At 28.6% G+C, this 17,506-nt stretch overlaps 1 protein-coding gene across 1 annotated transcript in view; it reads left to right on the forward strand.

Moving 5' to 3' along the window:
• The first annotated feature begins 558 nt into the window (after positions 1 to 558).
• The window catches only part of LOC124490863 (solute carrier family 4 member 11-like), a 33,760-nt gene continuing 16,812 nt past the window's right edge, over positions 559 to 17,506 (forward strand). The window contains exons 1-3 of the mRNA XM_075734877.1: positions 559 to 1,456; positions 3,291 to 4,017; positions 12,773 to 12,813. Of these exons, the coding sequence (XP_075590992.1) occupies positions 3,876 to 4,017; positions 12,773 to 12,813 (183 nt within the window). The 5' untranslated portion in view covers positions 559 to 1,456; positions 3,291 to 3,875. The remainder of the gene's footprint in view (positions 1,457 to 3,290; positions 4,018 to 12,772; positions 12,814 to 17,506) is intronic.

Genomic DNA, 17,506 nt, shown 5'->3' on the forward strand with positions numbered 1-17,506 from the left:
ATCATCATCATACAGAATAATATGATATTCTGTCCACCACCACCACCACCACAACTGTTACTACTACTTCTTGGGGATGAAATTTATTCTACTAGGGTTTGGATATCAAAATCAACCAGCCAGCCAGCCAGACAGCAGCCTTATAAAACTAAATATCGTTTTTGATATCAAAATTCTGAACAGAATTTCAGTGTGTGTGTGTGTATGTGTGTGTGTTTGTACTCATTGTACATCTACAACTTTGGTCTATACACACACACACACACTCAGTATTTCTTGATTTTGTTTTTTTGCAAAAAAGAAAAAATAACAAAAAAAAAATTTTACATCTATGGACCTTGGTTCATTGCGCACGCTTGTCATCATCATCATCATCATCATCATTACTGATGTTGTTGATGATGATGCTATTGGGGTATAGTATAAATAAATATATGTAGTGATAGGGTATATACGTATGGAATCTATCCATCCATATATATATATATATTCTCAATGTTCAACATTCAATGACAATGGGGTATTGAGAATGAAATTGAGAGAAAGAATTTTTTTTTCATTCTGTAATGTGTGTGTGTGTGTGTAATATAACTATAAATTCTGCATTTTCTCCAGTATGTATGTGTGTGTGATAACGAATATAATATCGTTTTTTTTTTCGCTATAAGCGAACATCAATGAAGGTTTTTTCGTTTCGTTTTTTTTTTCTTGCATGAAGAAAAAATTCTTTGGATCAATGAAAACATTATGTGTCTGTATGTGTGTGTGTGTGTGTAGACTGTAGTGTTGTTGAATTCATTTGTACGCGCGCGTGTTTGTGTATGTATGTATGTCTTTGACAGTTATTTTCAATCATTCGTTTTTTTTTTTTTTTTTGGTTTGGTTTGTTTTTTTTTTTTCTTCTTCTTCTTCATATACCAAAAATAAAACACATAGTGCAAGAATTATTTCCACATTCGATTTGATTCCATCTCATTCATTCATTCATTCATCTATTCCATCTACAGTCATCATCGTGTTTTTTGTAACAATATACCAGTGTGTGTGTGTTTGTTTTTAATTCTTGTCTGTCTGTAATTCTGTGTGTGTGTAGTTTTGGATCGGTTTTGTTTTGTTTTTTGTTGTTATTGTTGTTGTTGTTTAAAATGCGTGCAATGACATAACATAAATGCATACAGAATATTCTTATTTTATCAATGCTATGTGTTTGTGTGTGTGTGTGTGTGTATGTATGTGTGCGGTTACATGCACTTCTTTTTCGATTGTGGTGATCAATAAAATGAATGAATGGTGAAGATGAAAAAAAAATAATTTGTTTCCTCATTCATTGGTTTTATTCTTTTTCTCAACAACAACAACAACAACATCGTCATAGAATACAGAAGATGTAATGAGATTAATTTTTTTTTTTTGTTGTTCTTTTGTTGAGAAAATTTTCAACACACGCACCAATTGTGTAAGTATTAATTTCATTGATTTTCCAATTGTTGTTGTTGTTGTTGTTGTTGTTTTTATCGTTATTGTTATGGATTTCTAATAATTCGATCACAATAAGCTGGATTTTTCAGAATTCAGAATTTTTTTTTCACTCACATTGCGATTAATTTTTATATTTCAAAATCATCATTGATTATCATCATCAATATTTAATGATACATAGAGAAATGATTGTGTGTGTGTGTTTGATTTTTCAATGTTTGATTCAATTTTCAAAATGTCATCATTTAATTTGATTACTGGTTTTTTTTCATTCTTCCTGAAAAAGTAATTTGAGAAAATATTCGGGAGAAAAAAGGACAATTAATAATAATAATTGAATCAATGTGTGACCCCTTTCGTTCGCACACACACACACACACGCAATATGTTTGACCACCACACCATTCACATTCGTTCGTTGACAAATTTTTTTTCCAATTCGATTCATCTATATATTTGCCGTTGTGGCCGAAACACATCGATCATCGATTGGTGTATTTACAATCAATAATTTTCATCGTTTTTTTCACTCTTTCTCTCTTGACCTCGAATAGATTGTTGTTCAATATTTATTTATTTATTGATTCAATGATGTTTAAAATTTGAATATTTATTCATTTATTTTCCAACACGATTCTTGTGATTCTGAATTAATTGTTTTATTTCGGCCACATGTTTTTTTCGTTTTGTTTTGTTTTGTTTTTTTTTGAATTCACATTGAATTTTTTTCTTTATAATCAATGTCGATTGACGATTATTATTATTATTGAATGCCAGAATGCCAGAATTTTGTCTGTTTCACAATGTTGGATACAATTGCAATGACAGTAAAGTTAAAAGTGGTGGAATTTTTTTTTCTCTTCTGTTCTTTTTTTTACCATAGACAAATTGATTGATTTCTACTTATATAAACATTATTTAATCCATCAGAGAGTAAAAGAGAGTGAGAGACTAGATATATGAATGAAGAATAGCTGTCTCTGTGTTTGTGTGTGTGTGTTGCAATTTGTTTTTTTCGAGAATCAATTTGGTCCAAATGGAAAAAAAATACGAAATTAGAGCCATTTATTCATTGATTGAAATAAACGATCGAATTGAATCCAAATTTTAATTAAAAAAAACAAACAAAATAACAGAAGAAGAAATATTTACTTTGATGGTCATATTGAACCTATTGGTCGCTACAAATAAAACGATAATAATAATGACAACAGCAACAAAATTATTCATCAAACACAACATAACAGAATGACAGAATTTATTCTTCATTGTAATGAATTCAGAATTCTATAAATGATGATGTATTCTTGTAGTTGTGTTTTTATTTTCTTTCTTTCGTTTCATTATGAAAAATCATCATCATAATGTTTGATTTTTTTTTCTGTCTGTCATTTCACTAACTCACTTGTTCATAGATTGATAGATAGATAGATAGATAGATAGATGGTATAACTTAATTTGACTTGCCAATCATTCCTTTTTTTTCTCTTGTCGATAATTCTCTTCTTCTTCTTATTTTTTTTCTGTATTAACAATTCTATTTACCCCAGAATAAAAAAAAATGTACTTTGTATATTTATCTTACATGAGAGGGTTTTTCATTCATTTTCATTGATTTTTTTCTTTTTTTCTTTTTTTTCTCATTCACTTCTGCCTGTCTGCTGTCTATCTCAACATTAAGATACTTTTTTCTTTTTTGTTTTTTTGTTTGGCATTCTTGTTTCAAATGACTAATTATTCTTTTTCTCTCTTTTTTTTTCTTCTTCTTCATTGATCCATCATCGTCATCATCATCATCGTCATCATCGTAGACAAAGTCACGGTCCAATTGTGTGTGTATATCGCAAGAATCGCAACAGAAACGAGAAAAAAAAATTCATGCATTCTATATGATGACATTATGAAAATTTACTACCAAATGATATTATTTTTCTCTTTCTCTCTCTCTTTACGATCTCATCAACGTCAAACAAACAACGACCATTAAGAGTAACTGCCCTAATATCTTTCATTTATATATGATGATGATGATCATTTCAATGAAAATTTCAACAACAACAACAACAACAACAACAACAACGAAAAAAAAGCTTGGAAATTGAAAAATTTTTTCATTTGGCCATTTTTTTTTGTGTGTATACAACATTGAAAGATTAATATTTTCCACATGCTGAAAGAAAGAAAATAAACTTGAATTGAAAACAAACACACCCTCAACATTCTCAAATCAACAGAATTAGTAGACAACAACTATACTAGACAGACAATCAAAAAGCAAAAAAAAAAATTGACAACAAAAAAAACAGCAACAACAATAACAACAAAAGAAACATTTTTCAACCATTGCTGAATTAAGCAGCCGATTTTCAATCATCAGTGGCCGAAGATGGCCAGTGATGAACAAGATGGGCGTACGTCGTGGTGTACGTGGATCATTCCGTGGTTCATTACGACGATATGGTAGTGCAGAATATTCACGGCGGCCATATAGACATCATAATTGGGTATTCCGTAATGGTGAATGGCGTATTGCTTTTGGTAAGTTTTTTTTAGGTTATTTTTCTTGTTGTTGTTGTCGTTGCATAGTTTACTATTTATGAACAACAACAAATGCATAGACACACACACACGCACACAATTTACATTATTTATTTAAAAAAAAAAATTTCTTTTTTTTATTCTTAGAAATCATTTTGCACACACACACACACACATACATCATTTCCAAAAAAAAAAAAAAATGGGCCAATTTACAATCTGGTTCGAATATAGATAGATAGATAGATAGAATTTCATACAATTTGCGAATTTTTTTTCTCACTCACTTTGCTTCTCTTATAGCACACACACAAATATAGTATTCGTTCTGTTTGAATTGATTAGTCCGTTATTTAAACACAGACACACACACACACACATCCGGCTGTAATCAATTATAGCTCGTGATTTATCATTTCAAAATTGATAGCCAGTCTGTTATGTGCTCAATTTATGAACGCCCTTTTAATTTTCTCATTTCACTAAAACATCACACAAACACACCACCACCACCACCACCACCATTGATTACATCATTAATAGATCACTTTTCTTTTCTACTGATATATAACCATCAATAAGAACGATCGACTGGATAGGCGAAGAGAAAAAAAAATTTTCTTTTAAACAGAATCTTTTTTTTCTCGCTTTGAATAAGGTATAATAGGTGTGTCTGCGTTTGTCGGTTGGTTGGTTGGTTGGTTGGTTAATGGAAGTAGAGGAGTGGGGGAAAAAAATTCAACAACTTTATTATTTAGTTTTTTTTTCATAGCCATGAACCAAGAATTTAAAAAAAAATTCCCTCAATTCTATCTTCAATCTATCTATTGTTCATTTTCATCGAAAAGTAAAAAAGATAAAATTCTCGTTAACAATAAAATTCAGTTTTTTTTTAATATGAAAATTTTATCCACTCAGACGAAAATCAATCGATATTTGAAAATTAATACACACACACACACACACACATTTATATCGATTGAATTAATGAGTTTATATTTCATATATATTGATATATCCTTTTTTTCTGACCTCCGCTATTATATATTGATAATATACGTGAATCATTATTTTCTATAATCAACCATTATCAATATTGAATATTTTGAGTTAGAGAGAGAGAGAGAGAATAGAATATTCCGGACAAAAACAAATAAATGTATGTCATGAAAAAAAAATTCTTTTCATTATTATCTCTCTCTCTTTTCTAGATTTCATTGTATATTCTATTAGTTTGTTATTATATAGTTGTAAAAAAATATCCATTATCATTATTCTTGATTCTTGATTATAAATTGAAATTCTGACATATCCGTATAAGATTCTTTTCTTTTTTTTTGTTTTTTATTCATTTTTGTCGTTTTGGTTTGTCTTTCAATGTTTCCTGTTTATCTATGCATGCATATGTTTACTATTTAATCACAATCGTTTTTTTTTAATTTCATTTTCATTTAAAAGATTTTTGATCAGAAAACATGTTTTTCATCATCATCATCATCATCACATGATCATGATAGATATTCTGTAGCCATATATAAACGTATATAATAGTAATGATAATATAATAAGTGTAAAAGTGTTGAAAACATTATTGTCATTCGTTGTCGTTGTCGTTGTTGTTGTCGTCGTCAGCTTGATGTCAGCTAGACAGCTATATCCGAATTCGATTTTTGAAATTGATTATTTTCACATCTTTTTTTCACACACACACACACAAACAAACACCCACACACACATACACACACACATACTTTAGGCTATTTTGTGGCCAAATAACTGTGGATGTGTGTGAAAATATTATTACAGCAAAAAAAGAGCGATTCGTTTTATTTGAATGATCATAATCTAATGAGTTCATTGTATCCGTTTTTTTTTTTTTGATTTCATTTTCTTGACAATCGATCCAAATTTTTTGTTGTTGTTGTTGTTGTCGTTGAAAACATTTTGCTGCTTTAACGCTTTTTTATTTGCAATGAAATGAAAAAATAAATAAATCAAGAATTGTAAAACCAAAAAAAAAAAAAAAAATTATCACTGAGCCATTTTTTGGCTGTAATTTTTTTTTCTTTTCTTGTTTGTCTTGTTGTTCTCTCTCTCTCTCTCTCTCTCTCTCTCTCTCTCTCTCTCTCTCTCTCTCTCTCTCTCTCTCTCTCTCTCTCGAACAACAACAACAAAGTTTTTTTCTCTTTTTCAAATTTTGCGAATAAAGATACACACACGCACACAGAGAGAGACAGTCATATCTATTCGTTTTTTTTCTGATTTTGAGTGAAAAAAAAATCGATTCTTTGCTCCCTTTTTTTCATTTTTAATTCTGGTGATTGTCAAATACAAAACAGCAACAGCAACAGCAGCAGCAGTAGCAACAACAAAAAAAAACTTTTATTGATCAAATGAAAATAAATGACAATTTTCATATTTTTTTGTTTCATATGAAAATTTAGAACACACACTGTGTTTGTGTGTGTGTGTGGGTTTTTCAAAAATTCAATAACTTTAAACTCGAATATAAAAAAAAACATTTGGATATAGTCATAATAAAAAAAACCAAAATCTTTCTGTCTGTCTGTCTGTCTCTCTCTCTCTCTCTCTCTCTCTCTCTCTATTTTTGTGTGAAAATGGCTTTATCAATAATTTTTGACCGAGATTCACACACCCACGCAGACCAAATGAAGAAAAATCTTTGAAATTTTTGTCAATAGAATGTGTGTGTGTACAGTGTAAATGAAATGTGTAAATCACAATCATGCACATCGTATTTTATTCGTGAATTTTTTTGTTTTGTTTTTTGTTTTAAACCCACTCCATACACACCACCCGCTTGTGAATGGTTTCATAATCATCATCATCATCATCATGGATCGAATTCTAATTCTTTTTTTTCACCCTATCAATCTATTTATCTATTCCATCTGGGGTATTATGTTCACATTTTTTTTTTGAATATTTTGCATTCTCAATCCATCATTTATTGTGAGACCACAAAATTCAAACAACGAGAAAAAAAAACAAAAATGCAATAAAGAGAAGGAAGGGCACAAATGAAGTGTTTTTTTTTGGGGGGGCGGTATAGAAGAAAAAAAAAGATTGAAATTCCATCACCATCATCATCCAATCCATCTATATACATCATCATCATTTTTTTATCATTTCCATTTGATATTGTCTTTTTCATTAGCATAAATGCTCAATTAATAGGCATTCATAGCGATCATTTTCCATAGACCATAGACACACAATGCCTGTCTGCATGCCATCCAATCAAATATTTTGTGGATGAAAGCCCAAATCGAAGCTCGAAAACTAAACCGAAAAAAATGATTCCATAGAATTTAACGAAAAAAAAAAACATTTGAATTGAGTTTTTCATTTGTTTTTTTCTGGTTGTATTCTCATATTTTGGCTGAGAAAAAAAAACATATTCACAAAAAAAAACTAAATCGTTTCCTATCTATCTATTTTTGTGGTTGATGTTTTTTTTAATTCTTGTTGTTGTTGTTAGTATCTGGCTTCATATAATTGTTTTATCTATTCAAACGAATTGACTTGCATTTTCTGTTGTTGTTGTTGTTGTTGTTGGCAATTAACCTAATGACAAATGATAACAAACAAACAAACAAACAAACAGATACATGAACAATAAATAAATAAAACCAAACTAACAAACAAACAAACAAATTGTGAAAAACACACACACACATTCATCAATAACATACATATGTTTATGGTTTCATTCCATCATCATCATCATTGAATATCAAGAACATCAATCATTAATATTCACATTCACATTCATATATATATATTGTTTAAATGTTGAACCTATATGATGATGATGATCTATGATGACGGTTTACAAACGTGTTTTATAAAGACGATGATGATAAATTGAGTAGAAATTTTTTTTTTTTTTGACTTTTTCTCTTTTGACTATATATATAATTCTATATAGTGATAATCGACAGAAAAAAAAATTCTGAAATTCTTTGTTTTTTTTCCGAAGAAAAAAAAAATGCAAAAATATGAAAAATAAATAAATAAACAAATCATTTCATTTTTTGAAATTCTTTCATTCACTATAGTTATTGCACTTGTTATGAATATCATCATCATGCACCAAAAAAAAAAAAAGTTCTTCAACACACACACACATAACTACAACGAATCCATGATCGACAATCATCATGAATCAAATGATATGAAAAAAAAGTTTATATATTCTATTTTGAACTTTATCACCATTTGTTTTTTTTTGTTTTGTTATTATTTATGCTTATTTGAATCATTTGTCTGTCAGTTAGGGGTTTGGTTGTTCGGTTATTCTGTTGGATATTATTGGCACTTCTTACTTTTACTTGCTTATATATATGATGTATTTGTATATTTAGGAATGAAATTGTGCAAAAAGAACAAAAAAAAATTTTTTTTTTTTTGGTTTTGTTTTTCCTTTTCAAGTGGTTCATAGTTTTTTTTTTGTGTTCGCTGTTGATGATGATGATGATGATGAATTTTTTTTTTCGTTTTACTCTTACTAGGGTGTTTCTGTGTTTCTATGATGAGCTGCTTTTGTCAGACTTTTATATCATTATGACGATGAACAACAACAACAACAACAACAATACAACATAATGTTATAACTTGATTAGATTCGTTTTTTTTCATAAATGAAAAAAAAACGGAACTAGTGAATTCCGTTTACACACACACACACACACACACACACGCACAGAAAGATAAAGAGAGATAGGAACAGCCCAAGAATTTTAGAAATAATAAAAAAAAATAAATTGCAAGTTTCAATTATATTCTTCTTTGAAAGAATTCTTTAACTCTTACTTTACACAAAAGCAAAAAAAAACGAAAACGAAAAGACAAGCAAAAATAGAATAAAAAAAAATATTCTATCATGCCCATCTAATTTTATTTTTTTTTCATTCGATCAAGAATCTTAAGTCGATAAACGAAGTAGAATGGAAAAAAATGATTGTCAATAATCAAATTTTCAATGATTAGAACAACAACAACAACAACAACAACTAGGAAAAATTCTTTGTGGTTTTTCTAAAATCTTTTTTATTATCTTTGATCAAATGCAGTGTTTGTGTGTGATGAGATCAAAATCAAATTGATGTCATTGTTGTTGTTGTTGTTGTTCAAGAACTAGTTTTTCAACAACAATCAAAAGAAAAAAAAAATTTTTTATCACATGAAATATAAAGAAAAATTGTTATGAATGAGATTTTATCCATAGAATTTTTTTTTTTTTTTTTGCTATAAGATTCTCAATTCGGTAATATCATCAATCATTTGATCTTTGTGTCTTTTGTTGTTGTTGTTGTTGTTGTGTTTGTGTTTGTGTGTGGTGGATGTGCAATTTTATTGTCGTGCAAAAAAAAAAAAATTGTCGTCTTGCAGACTTTTTTTTTTACTCATTCACTCACTCACTTTGTCTAATATGTTTGTGAAACATTTTTTTTGTTGAGTCGTAGATCGGATTTTCCATTTTTTTTTTCTGCTATGGTTAGCGCCTTTTCTATTATGCTTTGTAGATTGTGTATGTGTGTGTGTGTGTGTGTTGAGGGGTCCATTTTTTTCTGTATTTTTCATCTCTTTTTTTCATGTGTCCTAAATCGAGTTATTTTCGGCGCCATCTTTGTCGTTGTTGTTGTTGTTGTTGTTGTCCATCAGAAGATTGTGAAGAAAAAAAGAAACTGGTAACTCGAATATGATGATTTTTTTGTTCATACCAATTGACAAAGTTTCCCATTAGCATTATTTTGTTTGTTTCGATTTCATATACTGTAATGATTATGATTTTGATAATCTTAATCAAGTAAAAAAAAATATATCCAAGAAAATGGAATAAATGTAACGTATGTTTTGGATATGAAAATGATTTTTCATCATTATTCTGATGATGATGATTTGATTTTCATTTTCATTTTCATTATTTTGAGAATTTATTTTTTTTTTTATTTCGTTGAGTTTTTTTTTTCCTTCTTACGATACATTTGCCATCAATTGATAATGTATAGTGTTGACGATGGTGATGAAAAGTTGGAATAAAAGGCGTCAAACTATAAGAAGGCGACGATGATGATGATGATGAGAATGCCAATCGCAGCATAAAATAATTTTCTCTCTCTTTCTCTATTCTTTCATTTGATTCTCAATGGGTCAAGTGAACAGAGAGAGAGAGAGAGAGAGAGAGAAAAAAAAATCAAACAATTCTGTATAAGCCTCAAAAGAATATACAACAACAACAACAACAACAAGAAGATTGAATGTTTTTTTTCTTTTTCATTTTCACTGTTTGAGCTGATGGACATCTGAAAAAAAATAAATGCAAAAAAAAAATCTGATAGCAGCAATGTGTGTGTGTGTGCGTTGGCGTAGATTCTACGCCGTAGAATATATCATGTGTGTGTGCATGTTTTTTTTTCTTCTTGAATGAATGATTACATTTAACCCGTGGTTGTATTGAATCGTCTTGTTTTCGTTGTTTTTTTTCTTTTTTTTTGGCAAAAGAAAAATAACGGGAACCAGATTCTTTTTTTTCTCACTCACTCACACTCTCTTTATCAAATATTTGATCCGATATTAATCGGTGTTTATGTATTTGAATAGAGAGAGAGAAAAAAAAATCAAAATCAGAATGAACAAGAAAGTAAAAAAAAACAGCAAATCTTTTCTGATCCGATTGCGATGATTATATTATATGTATATAAAATGCATACAAAATATATGAAAAGAAAGAAAAAATCAGATCAACTTCAAAGGTCAATTAGGGGTCAATAAATTACTGTTTCTTTTTTTTTGGTGGTTGCTATTGGCAATAAGAGAACGAAAAATTCATTCCATTCAAATCGATTATTAACAGTAAAAATCGATGCTAGAAAAAAAAATACCAGGCAGTCCATTATCATTTGTATTGCAATTTTCATGTGAACAAACAGAAAAAAATTGGAATTTATCGATAATGATTATTGGCAAATGGCTGCCATGTTCATTTTTTTTCCTCTCATTTCATAATAATATTCAAATATGCAATGATGAATATTTTATTAGAAATGAAAATTTTTACGTGTGGTTTGTGAATTGTGAGCAACAAAAAAAAAAATTTCCTTTTTCCTCGTCGGTTCATCTATATGTTGTGTATTGTAACATATAATAATGAAAGAAAAGAGATACCTGCCACCACAAAAAAAATGTATAAATTCTGCAAACAAAACCAGTAACTTTACATCAAGTAGACAAAAAAAAATTTGATATTCCAGTAGGAAATGTTTATTATGTGATAAAGTGTGTCTGTGTGTGTGTGTGTGGTTGTGGTTGTGGTGGTTAGATGATGACCATTGATGATGATGGTCATCATTGATGATTGGAGAATGAATTTTTTTTGTTTTGTCTCTTTTTAAAAAACTTATCACGTATCAGGTTATATTGATGAAAATGTAAATAAAATGCATTATAGCGACTTTAAAAATGGTAAAAAATGAAAATTTTTTTTTTTTTGGTTCCCCGCCCCCCACTGAAAATAAATGATCATCATTCACTTTATATTCATTTGAGAAAATAAACAAAAAGGCCATCATCATTTATGTGATGCTTGAAAAAATTTTTTTTTTTCGTTCACCGTGTTTTTTTGTTCTTGTTTGAAATCCATGTAATTGGATTTACAGATACAGAAAATAAACCTGTCTAATAATAATAAGATAAAGATACATTGTTTTTGTCTTGACAGGCTACCGTTTTTTGTACATACATATGACACCTTTGCTTTTAATGGTTTTCCAAAAGATAAAAAACAGAGATAAATAAATAGATTGTTATTCGTTGTTGTTGTTGTTGTTGTTGTGGACATTATCATCATGTCAACCACAAACACACAATTTTGTTAAATAGATACGAGTGTGTGTGTGTGTGTAAGTGACAAAAAAAAAAAATGAAATTCAATTTTCACTTGCAGCAATCATAAATTTGTTGTTTTTCAATTGAATTGTGTAAGTGTGTGAGTGTCATAATCACTTTCCATGTGGATAAATGATTATTATTGCCATTTTTATTCCATGAGAATTTTTTTTGTTTTTTTTTTTTTGGTTCTTTATCGTTTAAAATTTAGAATTTAGAATAAAAAAAATGGAAAAAATGAAAAATAGACCATTTTTTCAGCAATCATATGCATGCAAATGTGAAAATTTTAGTTTTATATTTATGATGAATATATACATATATTCCATTCAATTTGTGTATCCATTAATTTTGTGGAATTAGATTTTTTTTTTTTTTTTGTTTTGTTTTAGACAAAACAATGAAAAGAAAATGGATGAAGTTTTTGTTTCAGATTAAAAAATAAATTTTCACCACAATTTGAGCGCCATCTTTTATCTGTAATCAGTGATTATTATGAGAATTTTTTTTTTCATTTCATAAACAAACACAGAACGAATATAATACAGATTCAGTCCGAATTCTCTTTGTGTATGGGTGGAACATATCAACAAAAAAATAAATTACAAATTCATGAAACCAAAAAAAAAAAAAAAAAAAAAATCCAAAAATTTGACATTTTTTTGGTTCTCTTTTCTTGAAATTGTCATTTTTTTTTTTTTTTTTGGTTTATCAAATGAATTTCCATTCTATCATGCTCATCATTTTTTTTTCATATACATTTAAAATATGAGAACAAAATTCTTTTATTTTATTCAATCTTTTATTCTTTCTTTTTTTCCTTTTTTTTTCCACCACCATCCAGATGATGGCGATGAAGTCACGCTAATGTATGCCAAGCTTGAGGTATGTCTATTTTTCTTAAATTTATATTTGAATATTTGATGAAACAAGACAAAACAAGACAAAAAAAACAACAACAAAAAAAATTTCATTTCCTTTTCCACTTCCTTTTTCATTTTTTTTTCATTCATTCATTCATTTGAAAACAAAACAAAACAAAACAACAACGACGACAAAAAAATATCCAATCATTCTCATGATTTATTTATGTATATCTCTCTCTCTTTCTCTCATTGAATGAGAATCACAATGGCTGCAAAATGTCTCATTCAATTATTTGTGACATATATTATTATTATTATTATCTGATCAACATCATTGTAGAAAATTCTGAATTGCAAAAAAAAAAAAAAAATAACCAAAACCAAAAACATAAAATGAACCCAAAATTCAAATGTTGATTTGTTGTATAATTGTCTATTGAGCCGTACATAAACAAACAAAACAAAACAAAAAAAAAAACAAAAATTCAATCTATTTTTATATCCATTTCACAGATTCATCATCATGTGACATTATTCTGTGGAAAAAAAGTCATTCTCTGTGTATGTTTTTTTTCTCAACATTTACAAATCTATAAATGCCCTGGACACACTTGATGTTTATTATCGGTTTGTTTTTTCTTCAATCTTGCAACATTCAAAATTTCGAAACGCAATTCTCTTTTAGTGTCATTGTAAAACAAAATGAATCAAAACTCAAACTCAATCTATCTGATAACAACGGTGAGAAAAAAAATCGATTATCGATAGTGAGAAAAAAAAACTCAAGTACAAAACAAAACAAAAAGAAAATTGACAACATTTGATCCAAGATGGCGCGTCAGTTGAAATCAATTCTGTGAGGTTTTTTTTCCTATTCTGTGACGCATCATCTGTCATGGATGAAAAAAAGAATTTTCTTTTCTTTTTTTGGTTCTGTAGTTCCGTTAATATACACTTTTGAAAATGATAATAATAATGTTGAAGAACAGAAAACAAAAACAAAAACAAAACAAAATGAAATGAAAAGAAAAAAAATTCTTTTTTATTTCTAGAATCGAATTTAGAATTGTCACCAGTGTGTGTGTGTGTGAAAAGATTGAAGAATTTCCGACATATCACATTTATTCAGTATTTTTTTCCCCGTTGTTGTTGTTGTATCGATTTTAATTTTTATTTTAATGCTGGTTGTTTGCTACTCTCTACAACCACATGCCATGATTATATTTTTCCATTTTTTTTTTTTTTTTTTTTGATGGAATGAATTCAAAATTTAAAATTTTTTCCAATCAAAACCAATGAAAACATTGAACATATGGCTGTAGACCACACACATTTATTTGATGATGATGATGATTATGATGCAGTAATCCATAATAAGAAAAAAAAATGTTGAGAAATGTAAAAAAGAAAAAAACCAAAGAAATGACATTTCAAATAATTTTTCTCAATGATTTTCTAATATTTATTTGATGTGATGAATTTATCAAACAAATAAATGATTTCTGATCTCTTTCTTTATCTCTTTACGCCTGTCAATGTAAATCATATTATCTGATGACATTGATTCTTGTTGACATTTTTTTTTTTTTTTTTGATATAAGGTATTTATCGTAAAATGACAAAACAAAGAGGTGGATGAATTTTGGTAATTTTATTCCAATAGATAGATTTATAGGTCAAATATATTTTTTTGTTGTTGTTGTTGATGAAAAAAAACAATCAAATTATTTGATACACAAGAAACAAAAAAAAATATGAGGAAAAACCTGTGTGCTACGAAATCGAAAATCGAAATGAATCAATTCATTTCATCACAACGAATGAATCAATCCTAGCAATCATCAGTCAAATATATTCCATTTAAAGCAATGGAACAATTTAGTTTTTGGGGAAAAAGAATGTGAAAACAACAAAAACAAGAAAAAATCAGAGAGCGAGAGAGAGAAAAGTATCATCAATTTAATATATAAACCAATCAAAATAGTAGTGAAAAAGAAAAAAAAGTCAACGTTTTTGAACAACACAGCACAGAAATTGATGAATTGAATGAATGAATGAATGAATTCAAACGTAATGAATGGAAATTGAATTCTGGATGAATGGGAAAAAAAACTAAGAAAAAGATTCGCTGATGTTGCAAACATCAATTTCTCATACCTCTTTTTTTTCTTTTGGTTTTTGATGACGAACTTTTTCTATTCTCTCTCTCATGGTTATTTGATTCTTCAACCCATAGTATAACATAACATTTGGGTAACTTTTTTTTTTGCTGTTTCCTTTTGTGTTTATGTTTCCGTTGCCGTCGACTACTACGACTACTAAACTGCTACTGCTACGACAACGATCAAAATGAGTGTGAGAAATCTTTACAAAATCCGCAAAAAAAAAATATTTGCCAATTTTTCTTCGTTTCGTTGTTTCGTTTTTTTTATCAATCTCTCATCATGATCAAGCAAAAACATTTATCTTAATATATATAAATTGAATCGATTTTAAACACAATAAAGATGGAGATTTTGACTTATTTTCTCATCGATTGTTGTTTGTGATTTGTTCCATAACTAATGTTGTTTTTTATTTTATTTTATTTTATTAAATACCCGCCACACACACACATACACACACAAACACAAACATCGATGTTATACTTGAAACTTAATTTATTGAATATATCTAACCATCCAACCACCCACCCACCGACCCTAAAAAAAGAAAAAATTTCCAATGATGATGAGAATGACCTCAATTATTGATCGATCGATTCAATCGGCTGTAGCCATTGGCTTATATATATATATATATATTTTATTATTCCTTTTGATGGTCAGTATTGACCAACGAACAAAAAAAACAACATACATCATACTATTATATATTTGAAATTAGTCATTCATTCAATATTTTTTTTTGTTTTGTTTATTTATTTGTTTGTTTGGTTATTATATAAGTCATCATCATCATCATTTTTTTTTTTTTTTTGCTTATGGTGATACATAGAAGTAAAGTTTTACATTATTCTATATAACTGAATAATCGGAATGAATGAATGAATGGATGAATCAATGGGTGAAAAAAAAACGATTTGTTTGGCAAAAAAAAGCATCATCATTCCAATATTGTGTGTATGTGTGTGTGTGTGTGTGTGTGTGGGTGGATTGGTTTGTTGTGTTTTATATGTGAATGATGATTTCTCATCATATACAACTATATATATATTGTATGATATTCAATGGTAGATGATTTTTTTTCCTTTCATATCATTTTAATGTCAATGTTTTCATTGTTGTTGTTGTTGTTGTTATTGTTATTGTTATCGTTGTTGTTATTTGCCGAATCCAATTGGGAATTCAATATAAAAGAGAATGTGATGATAAGAATATTGAGAAAAAAGTTTTATTGTTTTCATCATCATCATCAACAACAACAGCGACAACATTGTCATCGATTTGTTTGTAGCCGGCATTATATGATATATAACATTTATTTTTCTGGTTTCTCTCTCTCTATCGTTCATCATCAACTTTATTGTCTTTATTTTTATTTGATAAATGGAAAAAAAACATATGAAAATTTGTTCTAGCCAGACCTTTGGAGAGCTATCGATAGATGGTATCGATACGACAAAACCATAATGATATTGACTTGCTGAACTGGCTGACTGACTGACTTACTGAATGATGATGATGATGATGATGATGGTTTTCTTTTTCAACACACACGCAGAAAAAAAAGTTGTTATTGAAATAAACAAATTATTATTGGATCAATGAACAAAAAAAAACTTCTACTACTACTTGTATTTGCACCAAACTGAATGAATGAATGAATGAATGAAGCCGAAACACGGAAACAGACAAACAAACAAACAAACAAAAAAAGATTATGGAAAACAGAAGAAAAGGAAAAAAAATATTATAAGGGACTTATAATGTCAATAGGCCAACATCATCATCATCATCATCATCATCATCATAACCAAAGACATCAACAACAACATCATCAAGAATCTAAAGAATCAACTTATTCGAGACCACCACCACCACCACCGCCATCACCATAATTATACTACAGATTTTTATTTCTGTGAATGAAAATAAGTATAATGAAATAGGAAAAAAAACAAGATCCAACAAGAATCAAAAAAAAAGAAGAAAAAAAAATAGAAATCGGTCCGTTTGTTCTCGACATCTTTCACATTTCGTTCAATAATGTTGATGATGATGGTGGTGGTGGAGGTTTTTTTTTCATTTTTATTCAGTAAAGATCAAATCGTACGTCGTCGTGGTCGAGGTTGTCGTTTTTTTTTTGTCAGCGATTCATACCAATACCCTGTGTATATACACAGTCACAAACACACATACACACACCCGCAACTGTATTCAATGCGCATCTACGAAAAAAAACCGTTTTTTTTGCATCAATTTTTTTTTCTTCTTATCCACACTATCTCAACTGTCTGGTTATACACACAGCAGCAGTATTAGTATAGAATTCGAATAGAAATCAACTTGGTCAATAGCAGAATAAAAGAAAAGAAAGGAAAAAAAATTCGTTTATTTTTTTTCTTTCTTTTTTTTCCACCAAACGAAAGAAAAATTTTTTTTTTTTTTTAGTTGATTGTTCCATTACTATACATTATTTCATTTTGTACATTTCCATTTCTGGAATCAAGAATGATCTAACAGTGTGTGTGTTTGTGTGTGTGATTCACC

Source organism: Dermatophagoides farinae, chromosome 10 (genome assembly GCF_024713945.1).
Source record: "Dermatophagoides farinae isolate YC_2012a chromosome 10, ASM2471394v1, whole genome shotgun sequence".
NCBI lineage: Eukaryota > Metazoa > Arthropoda > Arachnida > Sarcoptiformes > Pyroglyphidae > Dermatophagoides > Dermatophagoides farinae.